Source organism: Chaetodon auriga, chromosome 23 (genome assembly GCF_051107435.1).
Source record: "Chaetodon auriga isolate fChaAug3 chromosome 23, fChaAug3.hap1, whole genome shotgun sequence".
Classification (NCBI taxonomy): domain Eukaryota; kingdom Metazoa; phylum Chordata; class Actinopteri; order Chaetodontiformes; family Chaetodontidae; genus Chaetodon; species Chaetodon auriga.
In genome coordinates, this window is record NC_135096.1 from 9,529,898 (window position 1) to 9,548,949 (window position 19,052).

The 19,052-nt window shown below is 42.0% G+C and overlaps 2 protein-coding genes across 2 annotated transcripts in view; one reads left to right on the top strand and one right to left on the bottom strand.

Annotated features, from left to right (window-relative positions):
• Positions 1 to 14,192, bottom strand: part of cfap221 (cilia and flagella associated protein 221) — a 41,583-nt gene extending 27,391 nt beyond the window's left edge. The window contains exons 1-20 of the mRNA XM_076723763.1: positions 14,111 to 14,192; positions 13,353 to 13,530; positions 12,971 to 13,071; positions 11,619 to 11,705; positions 11,397 to 11,492; positions 10,965 to 11,065; positions 10,677 to 10,780; positions 9,549 to 9,708; positions 8,147 to 8,267; positions 7,564 to 7,690; positions 7,286 to 7,397; positions 6,653 to 6,740; positions 4,339 to 4,428; positions 2,802 to 2,897; positions 1,797 to 1,884; positions 1,443 to 1,534; positions 1,035 to 1,115; positions 530 to 637; positions 186 to 368; positions 8 to 93 (exon numbers count right to left, since the gene is read on the bottom strand). Coding sequence (XP_076579878.1) covers positions 8 to 93; positions 186 to 368; positions 530 to 637; positions 1,035 to 1,115; positions 1,443 to 1,534; positions 1,797 to 1,884; positions 2,802 to 2,897; positions 4,339 to 4,428; positions 6,653 to 6,740; positions 7,286 to 7,397; positions 7,564 to 7,690; positions 8,147 to 8,267; positions 9,549 to 9,708; positions 10,677 to 10,780; positions 10,965 to 11,065; positions 11,397 to 11,492; positions 11,619 to 11,705; positions 12,971 to 13,071; positions 13,353 to 13,482 — 2,051 coding nt within the window. The 5' untranslated portion in view covers positions 13,483 to 13,530; positions 14,111 to 14,192. The remainder of the gene's footprint in view (positions 1 to 7; positions 94 to 185; positions 369 to 529; positions 638 to 1,034; positions 1,116 to 1,442; positions 1,535 to 1,796; positions 1,885 to 2,801; positions 2,898 to 4,338; positions 4,429 to 6,652; positions 6,741 to 7,285; positions 7,398 to 7,563; positions 7,691 to 8,146; positions 8,268 to 9,548; positions 9,709 to 10,676; positions 10,781 to 10,964; positions 11,066 to 11,396; positions 11,493 to 11,618; positions 11,706 to 12,970; positions 13,072 to 13,352; positions 13,531 to 14,110) is intronic.
• Positions 14,193 to 14,790: 598 nt separating this feature from the next.
• sctr (secretin receptor) lies at positions 14,791 to 18,678 on the top strand. The gene is made up of 13 exons (XM_076723762.1): positions 14,791 to 14,835; positions 14,913 to 15,012; positions 15,409 to 15,525; positions 15,841 to 15,947; positions 16,071 to 16,180; positions 16,283 to 16,415; positions 16,725 to 16,878; positions 16,969 to 17,029; positions 17,127 to 17,196; positions 17,768 to 17,859; positions 18,127 to 18,265; positions 18,368 to 18,409; positions 18,493 to 18,678. The coding sequence occupies exons 1-13, from the start codon at positions 14,791 to 14,793 to the stop codon at positions 18,676 to 18,678; spliced, it is 1,356 nt and encodes a 451-aa protein (XP_076579877.1).
• Positions 18,679 to 19,052: the final 374 nt, after the last annotated feature.

Here is a 19,052-nt window from a genome sequence, read left to right on the forward strand (position 1 = left end):
CTGTTACCTGGGCAAAGGGCAGAGGTGGAACTCCAGGTCACTCTCCAGGTATTTAGGAGTGGGTTTGTAAGTCTGCAGGCCTGGAGCTGGGTTCTAAAGCATGTGATGAGATAAAAACAGGGATGAAAGTAGTTTAAACATGCTGTCATACTGACATGCATCATGTGCAGAAAAAACAGCCTTACAAAGATTCTGAGTGGGTTTGCTGGAAAAGGTCTGAGCAGAGCTTCAGGGGCACAGAAGGTGAGACTGGCAGCCTCCTTTGCTTCCACATCCTCCTCTTCAATTTTGTGCTGCTGTTCCTCCAGTGCTCTGGGCTCCGGTCTTGTGGGAGATTGGGCTGCGACCTCATTGGGCACCTGCTCATCCTAAAAACAGCCATAAAGTGAGAGAAATGTTAAAGCACAATAAATAATTAGGTCGATCAGTGTGTGAGTGTGTGTGAAGAAATAAACTAGATGTGGATGATGTCTTATGAATGTAATATTGACTGAATCTGCATGTTTACGTCCAGGTGCTGCATCGTTACCGGAGCTCCTGTGCGGAGTGGCCGAGCCAGACTAGTGGGGATATAAGAGCTAAATGCCTCCCAGGTTGACACGGGCCGGTAACCCATGAGCTTATGGTGCTGAGGAACCTAGAACGACAAAGAATATCAACAAATAATATGGTTCTAACAGCAGCAGAAACAGATAGAGACATGGCTTAAAGGCAGGCTTATAGATTGCCATCAACAGAGTTGAGGCACCCACAGAGCTCCATCAGTACAATTTGTTTTAGGGGAAAGTGTGCAGTAAGTAACTTGCACAAAGTTTGAAGTACATGTAAAGCCACAGGGCTTCTTCTCAGTTGCTTTCTGATAAAACAATACTGCATTCATCTCATATGGTGGCATAAAATACACACTCAGTTAAAATACAAGTGCATCAACATTTTACTTCAGCGTAGTATTTGTGTACTTCTTTACTTTCCACTGCTGATGCTCAGATCTATAAGCATGATGTGCATGATCAGGTGCTGCAGTAAATACCTACTTGAAGCTTGAAGAAAGGAATACGTGTTGTCACTGTCACATCAATCGGATCCACAGGCACTGTCACCAAAGTACTGGGAGCCTAGAAATATCAAGGAGACAAAGTGGCATTATTTGTTCGACTGAACACCGAGGCCTTTTCTCTGCAGGGCACCAGGAAAATGAAAGATTTAATCAAAGAGTTGGAAACTTCGCCTCCACTTTGATTCCACGGTTAGATCAAAGATGCCTTTCAAGGAAAATGATGATTGAAAATTGCTCGATGTGCAGGACAACAGCCAGCACTCACTTTTCTCTGGCCTCTCATCTGCCATATGTCATTTTGATTGAGCACAGAATTGGTGAAACTGCACAGACATAACTAACTTGTAATGTGCAAGTGGTGTTGTCAGCTACGTCGCATGCTCACCAGTGGGTCATCTTCATCAAAGGAAATGGGGAAAGTAAACGGAAAGACTCTGTCTGGTGAGATCTTGAAGTCCCATGTCGTCTCCTCTTCAACTGAAAAAGGTGGAAAATTAATACATGAATAAAGTTCATTTATACAGATGATTATTCATCATGGTCAGCGAGATAGTAGGAATAAATGCACCATAAATAGCCCTCTCCCTGAGGCATGCATGTATGCTGCAAGAACCTCATAACAACCACAGGGGATTTCATTTCAATTCTCCCCTCTAGGAATAAATTCAACTAAGCATGCTTTCCTGACATGGCATAATGAGATTACTTGTGAAGGAAGAGATCATTGGATAATCAGAACCTTTCTTCGCCAAGGGCATCTCCTTCACACTGTCTGACAGTTTCTTCAAACAGGTCAGTCTCCGGTTCATGCGACATCGGATCACCACCTGGAAGTGCGAGCAGAGCACGGGCTGTTACTGCTTTAAATTACTGGACTTTCACATCCTCCTCTTCTAATCCCAGGAGAGGCGTCACGGTCGTTCTAAGAACTGTTCACCACAACGGTACAGCTTTAGACTTTCAAGGCTTTTCTCCATCCCAAGATGTATATAATTTAAGAGTACAACTAACCTGTTTCTCACACCGTCAAAACCAGGACAAACTAATATGTACTGATACTTCATCTTCCACCAAACATAAACATTTTCATTTTATGCTACTTAATACTTCTATAGAAATAAAGTAATAAATTATGATGTTTTATTATGGGTGAAGCTACCCAGTAATGTATAAAGTAAGTGGAATTAGCTCCATCTTTGCCAGCTGCAACATCGAAGTTATGAACACATTTATGCATCTCTAATTATAATCTAATAATACAAATATTCCAAGACATTAATCATGATGAGTGCTTTTACTTTTGATGACTTTCTCTACATCGTGGTAACATTTGCTTAAGTAAAGGATCTGAGCACTTCTTCCACTACTGTAAAACATTCATTAGAATTACTTTAAATAAAATTCAGGAGTTTTTCCAATTTTCCCATTTATTTTACTTGCTAGCTGGAAAAGAAGTGCGCTCTTTCTGTGGCTTTAAGAGGCCACGTCAGATTAATCTGCTTTCACCGGAATGCACTGTACCCAGGAAAATCAACTGTGCTGTAAAGAGTACTACACATTTAGTGTGAGGAATTTACACATGGCTGAACTAAAGGGACAGGGCCACAGGGACATGAGCACTCTCCTGAGGGAAGAGGAAAGGGTGTTTGATGTATGTATGTATTTGTCCATCTCAGAAAACGCTCATGCATGCGTGCATTTGCCCCTGTACCTCAGTGACTTCACAGTACTTGGATGTGTGTACCTTGCGTGCTGCCTGCTGGAACAGCGTGAGGGCTCTTTGTCTCAGCTCCCACTGAAAACTGGAGTAAAACTGGAAGGATGGTGCTCCCTCGCGGGCCTAGAAGTGGTTCGAGAGACATTTATAGCTGACTTTTATATGCTCATTTGGCATCGTTACATTGAGTGCATATGAAAAGGACCATAAAGTGAAATTTCATGAGGTCGCAGCTTGGAGCATTTAAATGGCAAGAGATAGTGGGATAGTTAAAGTGAATTTTAGATTGAATTAAATTGCAGGAGGGGCTGTATGAAACACCATTAATTTAATCTAAGACCACTGAGAGCCAGGTTTTTAGTGGAACCCCTGAATGTCCCTGGAAAATGTATCATGAAGATGGGATATGACTTGCTCAACACTCATCCATACATTTACCGAGACAGAAACGGATCTTTAATGGATGGTTTTTTAAACATGCAGATGACACAACGGTGGCAGGCCTGATAAGGAACGGTGATGAACCAGCCTACACAGCTGAGGCTGGGCCCCGAGTGATGTGCTGTGAGGCAAATGACCCGGTTTCAAACATCACTAAGACAAAAGACCTGCTAACTGACTTTCGGAGGGGTGAGCTGGTCCACTGGTCATCGGTGACCAGCGAGTGGAGAGGGCTGACACCTTTGCAGCAAATGCATGCCACACTCTGAAGTGGGAGGTCAACACCAGCCACATCATTTACAAGGCCCACCACTTTCTGCGCCACCTTAGAAAGCTTGGTGTGACTAGGGAGGCAATGCCGCACTTTTAGCTCCAGTTGAGAGCGTTCTCGCCTTCTCGATCACAGTGTCGTATGTCAACAATACCGACCATAAGAGGGGACAATTAGAAAGAGCGGTACGCACGACATCTAAGATGCTGTGACCTTCCCTCTGTCTCCTCCATACATGCTACATGTCTCATGATGCAGAAGGTGATCGCCGACCCCTCTCACCCTCCTAGCTCCCTCTTCAAACCCCTCCCCTCGGGAAGGAGGGTCCAGGGTTTGAAGTGTATGACATCTCACCTTAGGAACAGCACGTATCCCAAAGCTGGTCGATCCTTGAACTCTGACGCAACAAGCACTTTAAAACACATGTAGCAGCACAAGGCAATTTGGGACTTTATCAGATTATGCACGTTTGAATGCATAAATGTGATAACTGTGTTTGCTGTTCTTCTTTGTACATTTTATCTACTTATGCTTGTGTTTGTCTGTTTTTAAGAGCTGCACTAAAGTACTGAATTGAATAGAAAGAAGGGCTAATTAGTAACCACCCAGAGGGCAAATCTGTTCAATCTAAAATCCTTCAGCCAATCATGACCTTCATCACTCCCCCAGGTTTTGTCAAAAAGCAACCTCTGCTTAGTATTACTACTTAAAACTACTGCAACTACATCATGTATAGCAATAGGCAAGTCAACCAAGGTCAAATAAAGCAGCTATTTGAAAACAGCAGCTTGCACAGTGAGAGAAGTTCTTGAGTTTCCCTTTATGACAAAACACAGCACAGTAAAGGTTTACCTGTCCGGCCTCACGAAGCACTCTCCTGGAGGAAAGTTTAGGCTGTCCAGCAGCAAATTCTCCATCGGGCCTCACATCTCCTCTTTTCACCTACAGCAAAATCAGTTATCACAGCATGGTGAAGGTCTGTAAAGTACACATAAAGGTTATTTGTTGAAGAGATTAAATTAAAACAAGACTAACCATGCTAGCAGCTCTTTGAGGCTGTACTCAGACACTGTGGTATTTTCTGCTTAATGCTAACATCACAATGCTAACATTCTCATGTTTACCATGTTCACCATCTTGGTTTGCTAATTAGCCCTTTGCAGGTATTTGGTCATAAGCTAAAGTACTGGACAAACTGAAAAATGTCACATTACTCCGTCTGAATTCCTACAGCGTCCGTCAAACATAAAAACACTGTTTTTAGTTTGACAGGAAGTAATTTAATATTAAATAAAAGAGAGTATTATTGTCATGTTGCTTCCTTCACATCATGAAGGGTGTTATGAATTTGCATTTCCTCCACATGCACAACATTTTATAATGTCATCCTGTCACATTTGGCAAGGAATCAGCTACAAATGCTGCAGCACAAAGGGAGCTTGGTATATGGCATGAAAGCAAAAGTCGATGCTGTTGTTTCTATTTGTGCTAAACCCTTCAGAGTCCTGCCAACGACAGACGGTGCAAGGCCAGTGGAAAAAAGGAATATGCCAATGGGTTTATCCTCTACCGTGAGAACGCCTTGAAATCCTTTGGCTGAAGAGGCAACTTTCTCTTTGTCACAGGAAGAAATAAGCTGACGGGGTATGTCTTAATTTTGTGAAACAATGGCAACCATGACTACTAACGCTGTGGATGAAGGTCTCGTTCGTTTATAGGAATGATATGTCAAGGTAACACAAAATAATTTGCCAACAACATTATGGTTTCGACAAAAAAAATTACAATATCACCGTCCACATTTTTTTCCTCGCAACTCTATCGCGGTCAACCAACATAGTCTGGGTGATTGAAAAAGTTACGACCTGCAGTAAAGATTCCAAAGACCTATAGAACGAGAGACGCTCTTCAGATCATAAAAACCAGGGTTCCCATAAAATACCAAAGTGTAGTGATATGAGGCCGTAAATGAAGAGTGTGCAGAGGAAGACGCATTTGTGCGTTATAAACAGTGCAGGTGGAGAGGAAAAGGTGGAGGAAGTGCTGTGAAGTGTCTGTGAGAGTCCTGTCAACTATTCAAATAACTTTCTCTCTCTCTCTCTCTCTCTCTCTCTCACACACACACACACACACACACACACACACACACACACACACACACACACACACACACACACAAAGACTCATATTTCAAAACTGATGTTACTTTGGCTGAGTCTGCACGTTTCCTCTCCCTCTCAATAAAATCGGTCACAAAGCAAGCATGCATTTTTTTTTTTTTTTTTTTTGAAAGGGATGACAACCACAGTGCAGGTCTTATAACACGACAGCTGCATCAGGTTATGAGATTGGTATGCACATCTTGTTTAGCATAAGTGATTAGAGACCAACACATCCAGTGAATGTCATGTTAAATGAAGTGGGAAAACAAACTCCAATGCCGTACCTGAAAAGGTCTAACAGAACAAAGCCAGAAAAATTTGCTCTACTATAAGCAAAGATTTGGCCAACCAATACTTAATTCTGGTGATTGAGGGGTGGTGGCCTGCAGGGTTTTTTGTATTTGCTTATAAATGCTCCAGAAGTCAGTCATCGGGCAGCAGTGAAACATGTAAGCAGATGTGAGCTCCTGCACAGACACATTTTAAAGGAGACATTTTCAAACTGTAAGATTTGTGGTGGTTGATTCACCAACACAGTATACAGCTGGAGCTGCAGCAGTGGCTGTGACACACAGCTCATGAAAGCAATTAAGGTACTTAAAAACTCTTATTGCCCAATTGCTGCAATTTGCATCAAAAATGACTCTCATTCTCTGAGTCATAACTCGGTTAAATGTGAGCACACGGACACAATTTTAGGTTCGGTGTGACTAACCCTTGCAGAGGATATCATTACCTCTGATGTGGATCACAAATAAATGACCATGAATTCGCTTAGAGTAAAAAGACGCTCCTTATGACTTCAGAGTAATCCAGCTATAGTTGCTGATAGCTAAGATGACATGCTTTTAACTGTGACAACTTGCCATGTAAACAAATGTAGGTGAAAACGCAGAGCGTGTCTGAGTGGGGACGTCAGACTTTGAAAACCTCTGTTCTATCAAACAACTTACTGTAGGTGTATCGACCGTTTCTCTTTATCTACACTGAGTGAAAAATCTCACCATGTACTCGTGCAGTGCCATCTCTCTCTCCTCCACCTGCCGCCGCCTGGTCTGCTCTGACACGGGCTCCTCGCCAAGATGGACTTGCCTGAATGAATTTTTTTGTTTTGCTTTAATGAAGTTGTCAGCTTGAAAAAAACAAACAATAGACTGAAGAAAAAAAACGTGATAACATAACCAAACTCAAAGCTTTATGAAAACGCGCACACATTAAGATAAAAACAATAAATAAATCTTCTTTCATGTACCTTTGAGTTCTCTCTTAACTTAAATGGGATTTTCTCCACAGTCTGAATTTCTATTTTGTTTCCAGTGCGTGGACATGATTTCTGTTTCAGTGCAGAAAACCTGACAATAATATATTAATACATTTCATTCTTACGCCTTTTCTGTCTACCAAGTCATACAAAATTATTGTTTCCCAGAATGTCTGTATATCACATGCGTATCCCTTTCAGCATCTTGATCTTCTCTGCACGTTTTCTTAGCTTGTTCATCGCTTTGTTCCTGTTCTTAAATTGGCCGCACATGCTTTTAATTCAACTTCTAACATTAGCAAGGTCCAAAGGAAAAGCCACTATCCAAACATTCACCTGGATGTGCAATGAAATTGAATATTTCAGTCTGACCTACCATCTCATGTGGTTGGCTTGCTCCTCCTTCACATTTTGTTGAACCTTTTTTATGAAGAGGGCCTCCTTCATCTGCCTGCTCTGCAGACCAACCATACTGCCAGAGGATATGGCTGAAGTGAAGTGGAACACCGGCAAAAATAAAACAAAAAAAGACATACTTTATCATGCAATGCAACTTACTTCATGGCAACAAGTTGGAAAAGGCAAAGGACAGGAATCTAAAACAATACAGTTAATTCACAAAACACAACAGTACAATCACTGGGCGGCATCTACCTTCCCTCAGGTCTTTAGAGCTGAGTTTCTCTGTGTCTCTGATCAGCATCTTTGCCACCCCTGCAGGGGTACAGACATCCACCGGAGGCTTCAGTCCAGGCTGAACATGGGCCTGATCTCTCAGTGTCTAGAGGACAGGAAAAGACATTACAAGGACAACACACACCACTGCAAGAAATTACCAGCATCAACAAATGAAAGCACTAAAGTATAGTTTTAATGTCGAGAATGGAAGCTTTTGCTCGAGCAAAAGAAAAAGACAAATGTGGATCCAAAATTAAAATGTTCCCAAATTAAACAGTTTTCAGACCGAGGAGGGAAAAAAAGCTGCATATAATAAAAAAAAAACTGTTAAAAGAAAATTAGGTTCTTTCTTATTCCCTTGTCTCCTTAATCAAAAAGCTGAAATGAATTAATAAGGTATCTTACATTGTATATAAAGACCTTTACATTTTTCATGAAGGAGTAAGAGAGCTTCTCAAAACTATTTTCAGCATAAGACTGAACTGAGCTCATGAAGCCCCAACTAACTACTATTTTACTGCATTCACAAATAACAGAAAATCTAAAGCACGCACACTACCTTTGATTTGTCAGCCTCTTTGCTTGACCTGTATTTGGTTTTCCGTCGAGGGGGCACTTGCATGGCAGGTTTGCATTCTGCAGGCGCTGCATCTCCATGAGCCGACTTTCTTCCCAGATCACTGTCATGCAGAAAAAGAAGTACATAAAAGCATCCCTGAAGGAGTTGAACTTGTTTTAATACACAGAATTGGACATTAGTGCAATTAATTTGAGGCTGCAAAGTCAATACTAGTGGAAGAACAGCACACAGTGTTCACTGAAGTCTTCTCTGGTGCAGCATCAACAAGAGCTTCATGTTAGAAGCGTCACAAAGACACAGAAGGAGTTTTTAAGGATTTACTGCAAGCCTGTTGTATTGGATTGCACTGGATTGATTGGACTGATGGGAAATGCAACATAGAAGCAAAGTCATTCAAGATATTAAAATGATCAAATGTTCATTTAAAGAACAGCCTCTGTCTCACTCAGCAACGAGTGAGTGTCGGGCATCGGTTCAGGCTGGAAAAACATTGGCTCCAGCATATATTTCTTAATCTTTCACTCGCACATATCTCATCTTTTATTTGGATCCACTACGGGGAACAACAAACAGAGGGAGAATGTTTTATATGCTAAACATCCATCGGGAGGCATATCCATCTTGATATCGCTGCACCAGCTACCAAGCTATTTTCATGAATTATTAACTTTCGGCCGAGATAACACCAAGACAGTGCAGTGGATGGAGCTACTGCTGTGTGATGGATAGCACCCTCTTTCTCATGGGAACAGAATTAAACATTAGGTTTTATACTGGCTGGAAAAACAAATGGGGACTTCTAATCAGCACATGGGGACATTTTCTCTTCATCAAGTGCGGTGCACGTCTTTCACTCGAATGAACCAACTAGTTATTTAGTCTGCACATACAACTTGTCACTACTGGACACCAAGAGGGTGTCCGTTTATGACGACTAAAAGTAGATTGACGAGCTTATGTGTGTCGCTTAAATTAATCCAGGCTGTTACACAACATAAAACTGTCAGACGGGCTTGTTTGATTCTACCATGGCTGACGACTTCTTTCAGAACGTTAATAAAACACGGAGAATGGGTCTGAACTGGTGGAGAGAGCGAAAGCAAGGCAGAGTATGAGGTAGTGCTTTAAGATAAGACAGTTCCTTAAGAGCAAGATAACAAGGTGTGTTACAATACAGGAAAAACACCACCACCCCCTTAAATAAATAATTTCTGCTGGCTCCTGGTCAGCTGACGTGGTGTCAGTGGAGATACTGGTATTTGTGCACCTTTAATGCATGTGGTCAATCCAGAAAGAAGACCTTGGTCTTCTACATAGCTGGTCTTTTTAGTGTTAAACGTACAAATATTTTACGACAATAGCTATTTACTGTTCTAATTACCTGAGGGCTAGGTGAGGGGCAGAGCTCCCAGTGATGGTGCAGAGGTAGGGTTTGGTGTTGAACTGTGAGATGATCAGCTGGATTGTGACCTGAGAAGTCTCATATCGGAGAGGACTGAAAGTCACAACGATCTTCACTTCACCGCTGGCTGGTATCACACCTGGAAGCACAAGAAAAGCAGAGCGGTGATTCCCAATGAGGTTTATGGGTGCACCACAGATTACTTCTGCACTAAGATATCAGCTACAATACACAAATCCCTCAAATTAAGTCAGCTGTAACACCTGAACACCACTTTAGCAAGGCAGGCAGAACTTAATAAAATAATTAAAATAAATGTGAAATAAATAAAAGTAAAGAGTAAAAGGTTAAGTTGGCTAAAAGTAATGGATAAATAGTTAAAATGATTCGTTAAAAGTAACATCACAGGTAATGTAATAGTGCAAGCTTCACTAAAAGCTACTTAAAAATGACCGATGGGCAACTGATAATTACATCCCCAATAAAAAATACAATGTTGAACCAGCAGCATTGACTGCTGCGTGACTGAATGCTTTTATATTGTGAGCTGCAGGTGTTGTAACATGGCCCTGATTTATGGTGTGTGTGCGTCTGTAGAGAGAGGGCAAAAAGACAAAGCATAGAAAGCAGTTCCAAAATAAGAAACTCGTTTGTTTCTCTCTGTCTCATTCGAGGTTTGTACAGAGTTAAAGCTGCAGCTGTAATTCAAATCCCATGTGCTGGTTCCACCATGTGTTATGATGCTTCCCAGACCATGAATGCTGCTTAGTGTCAGTGTGTGGAAACTGGAGGGATCCTTCAAGTTCTGTTGTGACTTGTTTAATACACAACACATACCAGTTGGAGCTTTTGACAGAAAACAGCTCTCCCGACGGGTTATGTGTTACTAAATGAGAACTGTCAATGGAAAAACAACTTTGCTTATCCATTTTACCTTCAAGGCAAATTCTGAACTATATCGCAGTTTCGTAAAGAGTAAAAATACATGCAGAATGTTGATGCTTTTAAAAATATCTGCTACAAAATGTAGTGTAGAAATCATAAAAAGGTAAGTTGCATTCTGAATTCATTACCATTTTAATGTTAAATGATTTAACTCGATCATACCTGTAAGGGGATGGACGGAGAAGGCCTCATGGGGCTCGATAACAAACACCTGAAACTCAAAGTCGATGGGACAGCTGCATCTCAGAGGAATAGCACGGCAAACACTGAAGACAGGTGGAGAAAAAAAAAAAGAGGGATGAGATTATTTTTTTATGATTTGACACCAACGGGTGAAGGGAAGCATGGCTGGTTGTGTGGAAGAATACAAAGGGACAGGCAAACCCTCAGGCAGACAGGAGGTCGAAAAACAGTCCCAACACACACATACCACAGCGTATACGCACACACCTTTGTCCAAGTGGTACGGCTGATAGGTCGATGTGAGGAGGGATGTGCAGGTCATCAATGACAGGGTAAGCATGAACTGGAATTAACAGGTTCTCTTCCCCCTTGGAATGGGTGGAGTTGGGTTGAATGAACAGGAGAGAAAATATGAGAAAGAAGATACAGAGAGGGTGAAAGAGAATAACAGAGATAAGAGAGGTATGTCAAAGCAACCAGGAACAGTTCCTCTTGGTTATCGAACTGTTTGCGAAACTGTATTTTACATGAGCTAGCTTCAGTGCGTCGTCTTTCCAGTTAATGTCCTAAAGCTTCTACTAAATGCTTATTGGTCTAAAAATGTAAGTGTAAACCAAACAGTGCTAGTACATTTCAGCTGACTCCAGGCCAAACAGCAGCGCAGCGACCACAGTGGCGTGCAAACTGTTGGATGCTAACCTTGCAGTGAACCCGAACGCAGTCATAGAAGTAACGCCACTCGTCAGGACAGAATCTGACCTTCAGCGTGTAGGCGAGGCCCGGGATGAGTCGATACTTGAGAGAAAACAGATGGGACATGATTGAATCTTCAGAAACAACACTGATTGCACTAATGGACAAGTGGAGTCATAATATTATATTCAGGTCAGCAATTTGTAATGGGGTAAAAATAAAAAATACCTTTTTGGTGTAAGATGTTTGGAAGTGCTTGGTTTGTGTGGGAATGATATGAATATTCATGACTTCAGATGAGATGTTGATTAGTTTCTGAGGGAGAGGAAGAGGAGAGAAAAGAATAATTCATTTCCATCCAATCATGTGCACTTGAGAAAACCATTTCCATATTCTAGATGCTTACATCCAGTCTACAGCGCTTCATCACGCTAACAGGGTGAAAAATCAGTGCCCATTCAATTAAATCTAATTTATCCTTGATGGAAACCAAATGAGAGGAATTTTTGATGGGCTGGGACTTTAATACTTCACAGCAATGCTTTTTCAGTACAAACTTCATCTGCTTTTGTTGGGTGCCTACAGTTTGCCGAGGGTCTGGCCAGCCTTTGCTCCACACGGAAATTCTTTCCTCAAGAGACCCGTGTGCTCATGAGTCACGTGCGGCACTGGCTTAGAAATGTCACGTTTGCCTCTTCACCACTTCACAAACAATGACTGTGCAGTCCATTCACACGACACAACCAAAGGCCTTGACCTAATACCAAGGTCCACTCCCTGCTAAAAGCCTTGGATGCCATGTTCAGCTCTGGTAATAAAGAAGCACTCCAGCTTGGAAAAAACTTTCCATCAAAAGACCTGAGGCTATCTCAGAAATAAGAATGCACAACACTTGTCTACAAAAAGCTGTTATGGCAGGCCTGCCAAACACCTTGAAAGTGTTTTTTTCTCATCAACACTTTGAATCTTCAATAGCTAAAAGAAGCTGTGGAGCAAACACAAACTGTGCATTAAACCAGCAGCTTCACAAACAACTTCAGCTTCTCCCTGAACCGGGATTATTGTCCTCACATGCTTCAACAGTCCAACATGTGGATAAGATTCACATGAATTCCTGCCACAATGGATCCCAATCGGCGCAATAAATGGCTAATGACTATCATAAATCCACCTGGTACATGGTCAACTGTCTCTGTCTGTGTCAGTGAGACAAAGGAGATGCTTCAAAACGATACAAATGGCCCACATCTCCCATCAAAAGAGAAGCGGTGTGCAACAGAAAGCACGCTTAGGCTTGCAAATGTTTTCTGAGGACACTGAAAAGTGTGGACTGTGTGAACCATATGACATGACTTGGCTTTATCATGGAGCCCACTGTGACTCTGTTGTCTGGTCTTTATTGCTCTTATTTACTTGTATTTCACACCAAGCACCTGTCGCCATAAAGGAATGAAAGAAAAAGCTTATCAATGTAAAAACATATTTTTTAATTAAACTCACATTCAGTCGATTAACTGTCTGATGTAGCCTGTGAATAAAAACTCAAATGAATATTAAAACTTTGGCAGCATTTTCCTCACCAGGATCTTTACATAATCCTTCTCCAGCTCAAACCCACTGAAGTGAAGCACTGGGGGCTCTGCTTGGATCAGGCTGTTGCTTTTCAGTTTGGCATAGATTTCTATAAGGGGAAAAAAAATGGAATAAAATGTAGTAAGCGTCTTACAGAACAGACAAGTGATTTAACACAGGCTTTCCACACCTTGATTCAAGCAACCCAAAATAAGCAGCAATGTAAACGATAAAGCAAAGGGATCTCCTGCCTTCATCACATAGACTGGATGCCGCAGTGTACACTCTGCTTTTACTCTAAGGTTAAATACTTGCTATCATTGCTGGCAGTGTGAAAACAGTACTACTGCACCCAATCAGAGGGTTTCAGAGGTCATGCTTAAAACGTACTTGATTCCAGCAGATGATCGGCAATGTTGGCTCTGCTCCTGCTCTCCTCCACCAGCTGGCTCAGAGGCAGAGGAGTCCCCCTCCTGAGAGGCTCTGAGAGGCTCTGCGGGGCAGAGAGGGCCACCTCCATCCTGGCAAAAGGTCAGATCTGGCTCCTCATGAGAGAAATGACAGACGGCTGGAAGACAGTCGAGGAGAGAGCGGCATGGTGGGAAATAAAACGTTGGTCAACCTATGAATTTATAATTTGAGCACAAGCAGAAAGACATCAAAGGACAGCGGGTTGTTTTCATGTGTGCAATTTGTAAAGTTAATTCAGTGAATTCACCTGAGTAGCTATATTTCTTTATGTTTTTATACATTTATTGTCATACTCTACGTGAAGTTGCAGAAGGTGTTCAGTAATGGCTTCACCGTCACCTCTGCAATATTTGTGTTGCCTCATAATGCTTAAAAAAAAAAAAAAGAAAGAAAAGAAAAAGAAAGAAGAGGAAGAAGAAGAAGAAGAAGTAACATATTTTTACACTGGTACAGCCACATGTTAATATTATAAAAGGAAGTACATCTTCAATTCTAATGAGGCTCTAATTATTAGACACGTGACAAACGTTAGCAACAGGCTAATATTGGAAAACAGCTATTCTTAGCTAGCTACTAGCTTAATTTAACTCGCGCTAACTGGAAGAGAAGCTTCACAGTACGAGTTTTTAGCAACTTCTCGTGTAAAACCTTTTCAACATTGAAACTCCAGAACTTACTTAAGTTTTGAACAATGTGGTGCCTTTAGTTGCTCAAAAAAAACAACCGTATTCCATCTTTTCTCGTACAAGCATTTCGTTTTGACAGTTTCTCGTGTTGATAGAAAGCGCCCCACCATCAAACATTGTTGTTGCCATAGCGACACTTGTGCTCTGAAGGGGCGGGACCAACGTCCTGTGGGCGAAAACGATTTGTTGGCTGCCAGGGCCTTGAAAATATGTGAAGTCACACAAAGAAAGACGAGAAGCTGATCATTTCACCTTCAGAATAAAAGCGTGGACCGCATGCAAACTGTTGTGCGTAGCGCGTGCTATAATTTATTTGAATACACACACTCAAAACACACCATATGAATTAATATTTTTCGTTCTATTGCTCAAATCCGAGATATACTTATTGTTTTCACACTGACGCTCCGTATTTACCTTTGCTCGTGACATTATTTTGAAGGCAAGACAGGAAGTTGAAATTGTATTATGTCTATTGTGATAAGCGCTTATTAGTTTGTCCTGAGGAGTACTGTGCATAATTATAGACACTGTAAGTAGGCCTATGTTTGATTTTCAGACCTCATATATCTGCTGCATGGCAGGATGCTTGCTTTTCATTCTAAACACATATGCAGCTTGAGGTCTGGACATAAGCACCTATCCTGTTGGGGAAAAAAGGAATTGACACAATGGAAAAAGTTGGACTTCTTGGAGTGCTGCTGCTGTTGCCGCAGGTGAGAATAGATGCATTTTTAATTTGTATCCATGAAAAATCTTTAAAACAAGTACATTACTGTCTTCTTATTTACAGGCAAAATTGTCATTAGGGTGTCATACTCATGCTACTATTGTGAAAGAGGAGGAAAAGTGCAAGAAACATCTGCGACTTTTAAATTCCTCCCAAGCAACAGGTGAGTTAATAGTTTCAAAATTGTGTATATTTTATTGTGTTATCTAATATTTGTGAAAAAATATTTAAAAAATGTAATAAATCAAGATTGCTGCCTCTGAAAAAATGCTGGTCATCTCTGAAGTAAATATTATAATTAAGCCTTTCTAACCTACAGTATAAAGACTTGATGTGATGTTCTAGTGACAGCTAGTGGACAAATAATATAATGCAACCTGAAATCCGCAGCAACTAAAAACGTCCATTTGACAGAATGCATTTTATATTAAATGATTAAGATTTACCCACTAGTGTTGATCTTGAAGTTAAAACATCAGATCCGACTTTTTCTAATGTGTCTTCATTATTTGTCTGGAGTACCAGCAAAAATAAAACGTGTCATTTCTGCTCCTTAAAGAAAACATCAGTGTCCGCTGTCAGGGAATGTGGGACAACCTGAACTGCTGGCCACCTGCTTCTCTTGGGGAAACAGTCTCTCAACCGTGTCCACACCATGAGCTTTTCAATTCAGAAGGTGAGATGTGACGTATGCACAGACACCCATTATCTATACCACATTGCACTGGTTAATTATTTGCCAGGAGGCTTATTTGCTTTCGTAAAGAACTGAGACAGCTTTTCCCTCTCAGCATCTCTATCCAAACATTGAACCAAAAAATGCGTCTGTACATAGAGACGCCGGGTAACACACTGGAGTGTTACATTTACTGTATGTCAAGGTTTATCATGTCAAGAGGGAGAGTGATGGATTTGCATCTTTTTACTGTCTTATAAATCAAAGGTTGCGATAACTACATGGTATACACACACCTGACCTGCTACTTTGCAGGTAAAGTGCATCGCAACTGCACTGCCAGCGGCTGGACGGACCTGCTCGTCCCACATGAAGATGCCTGTAGCTACACTTTGAATGAGACGCTCCACTTTTTTGCTGAGGTTGGTGTTATGCAGACAGTACAGTATGTGTAGTTTACCCAATATAAAGGATAACGATGAAGAATAAAAGTGCCCATTTGTGCATTATCAATACACTGATGGTGTTCTTTTTCCCTTGTTCAGGCCTCAGATTCCCATTTGTATTTCTCATACGTGAAGACCATGTACACAGCCGGATACACACTCTCCCTCATCACCCTCACCATCGCCATCACCATATTCAGCCTGTTCAGGTGAGAAACACTTTCTTCTTCTCTCTCCTTTCTACAACCATTAAGATGTTTGTGAAGTCAGTCTTGAACAGCTTTAAACTGTGAATGTTAATATTTCCTCAGAAAGCTGCACTGCACCAGGAACTACATTCACATCCAGATGTTTATCTCCTTCATCCTGAGAGCCATCTTCATCTTCATCAGGGACTCTCTGCTATTTACTAATGAAGAGCTCTACTACTGTGACTACTACCCAGTATGGATGGATGGACACTTTCTTGTCATGCTCCTGCCCTGATGATGATGATGATGATGATGATGATGATCAGCTGATGCTCAGATACTCTCGTTAATCTCTTACATATATACACTGTACATTTGTTCTGAATGCTAATGGAATAACAATGGTGACATTCCACTCTTTTGCCACAAGGTGGTGCCGTTGAGCTTCATTAGGAATCAACAAAGAGCTACTGTTTGACTGCACACCAAAAAGGTGTGACTCTTCTCCCTCAGCACTCACAGAGGAGCGCTTCATTAACTCACCTTCTCTCCTGTGCGGCAGGTGGCGTGCAAGGTCGTGCTGATGTTCTCCAACTACTCCATCCTGGTGAACTACAGCTGGCTGCTGGTGGAGGGTCACTTCCTCTTCACCCTGGTGAGCCGCTCCTTCTTCTCCCTGAAGAAACACCTCACCTGGTACATCATCCTAAGCTGGGGTAACGGAATCAAGCATGCTCATCCACAGCTCAGTGCAGCAAATACTGACTCAGGCCTTTTAGATGTGACCGAGATTCATTTCATCGCAGGTCTTCCACTGATTGTCATTGTCTGCTGGGGGTGTGCCAAGTACTTCTATGAAAATGAAGGGTAAGGGAGGTCAATTTCTGTTTCACTCATCAATGTGCAGCTCAGACATTATCAAAGTGTCTGATATTAAATGTATTTTTTATGTCACTGCCAAAAGCTGCTGGGAAACCAGGACGCACGTATGGATTTGGTGGATACTTCGAGTGCCAGTTCTTCTGACGATATCTGTAAAAACTTCTTTTTTTTTTTTTTTAAATGATGTTTAAGAAAAGAGTTCCTCGTTTTGGGAATCATACTGGAGTTGGATGACGAGATGAATACCACTCTCCTGTCTGTCTGTTAAATATGAAGCTACAGACAGCTTAGCGACGCTACAGACAGCTTAGCTTAGCATAGGTCTAAACCGGACCAGTGACAAGACTCCAGGACGTCACCACCCCCGGACAAGAAATAGTCCGCTACCGAAACCCACGTTAAACCACAACTTACTGCTGTTGCACCTGTTTTTGTTTGGATTAAACATGATATGACGTGTTCATTTGGGAGCTTTAGAGGTGCTGGCAGATGATTTCTTTACCTTTGGGCAGAGCCAGGCCAGCTGTTTCCCCATTTCTAGCCTTTATGCAGCACTAAGATAACCGGCTGCAGCTTCATATTCAGCACACGTACATGAGAGCGGTATCAGTCTTCTCCTCTACCTCATGGCAAGAAGGCAAATAACCGTATTTCCCTAAACGTCGAACTTCTTGCATCATAAAGCAGCATAACCGGAGTTCTCACAGGTTTTTATCGTTTCAGGTGAATGTCGTCTTTTTCTTGGGCATTTTGAGGATACTGGTGGGCAAACTCAGAATGTCAGATGCACAGAGGAGTGAATTCAGCCAATACAAGTGAGTAGTAGTGACACTGTGGTGTTGTTGTCATACTGTATATGATAGAAAGCTGAGGCCAGCAGTGGTTTATACATGCCAATGCAGTGTCTTTGAGGAACGGGTCACGCTTAGGGGATATGAAGGGCTTTCCTATTTGCTTTGTGACTCCAGGTCACACACAAGCACGTTAGCTTTACATAGACAGACCAAATACAAGGGCATTATACAGAAATGCTTATTAAATAGCATTGCAACGACTTTATTTCTTTCTTTTTCTTTCACCAGGAGGCTGATCAAATCCACCTTTTTTCTGGTGGCTCTGTTTGGGCTGCATTACATCCTGTTTGTTTTCTTACCCGTCGAGGTCAGCAGCTCAGTGTTTAAGATACGGACCTTTGCGGAGCTGGCTCTGTCATCCACACAGGTAAATATGGTCTAAGTGCAGCAGAGATGGAACACCCAATCAACTCAGAGTGACGACACATAAAACTACACTCACTGGCTTCTCTTTCTCCACGTCTCTAAGGGTTTCGTGGTGAGTGTGCTCTACTGCTTCATGAACGGAGAGGTAAGAACTGGCCAATCAGAGCTGATACTTACAGTTTTGAATGCCTGTAGCATGTAAGGAATCTATGGCGTGTACTTTCCCAGGTGCAGCACGAGTTTCAGAGGAGGTGGAGGAGGTGGAGGCTGACTCAGCACCTCCCCAGTCGGCCCAGGCAGCACCACGGCTCCATCAGCCACAGCGGGTCTCCTCACACACAGGTCTCCCTGCTGCCCTGCTCGCCAGGCAGCCCGACAACCAGCGGACTCCCGCTGGATACCGTGGAGATGTGATTCAGGCTGGGACCGGCTCCTTTTCTCACTCTCCTCGTCGATACACAGTGTAATGGATCCTGGCTTAGTCCCGACAGCCAATTAGTCACGTTTTTTATATAGTAGTACTGTCAATTGAACTGTTTAATGCACCGTTGAGGTCTGTAAGCTGCCAGGCTCACTTGTTTGTCCTTGTCTCAAAATTTATGAGATGATCGTCGTTAATATTCAAATGTCGCGCAAACAAGTTTAATTGTCCAGTTATTTCAAGATTGTAGTTTGAAGTAGTCCAACAAGAACATCCACTACCCAGAGTTATGGGGCCATTTGAACTGCTGAAATTATGAAATACTAATTAAAGGGGTACTGCAGTTATTTAGTTTATGTTTTGGCCA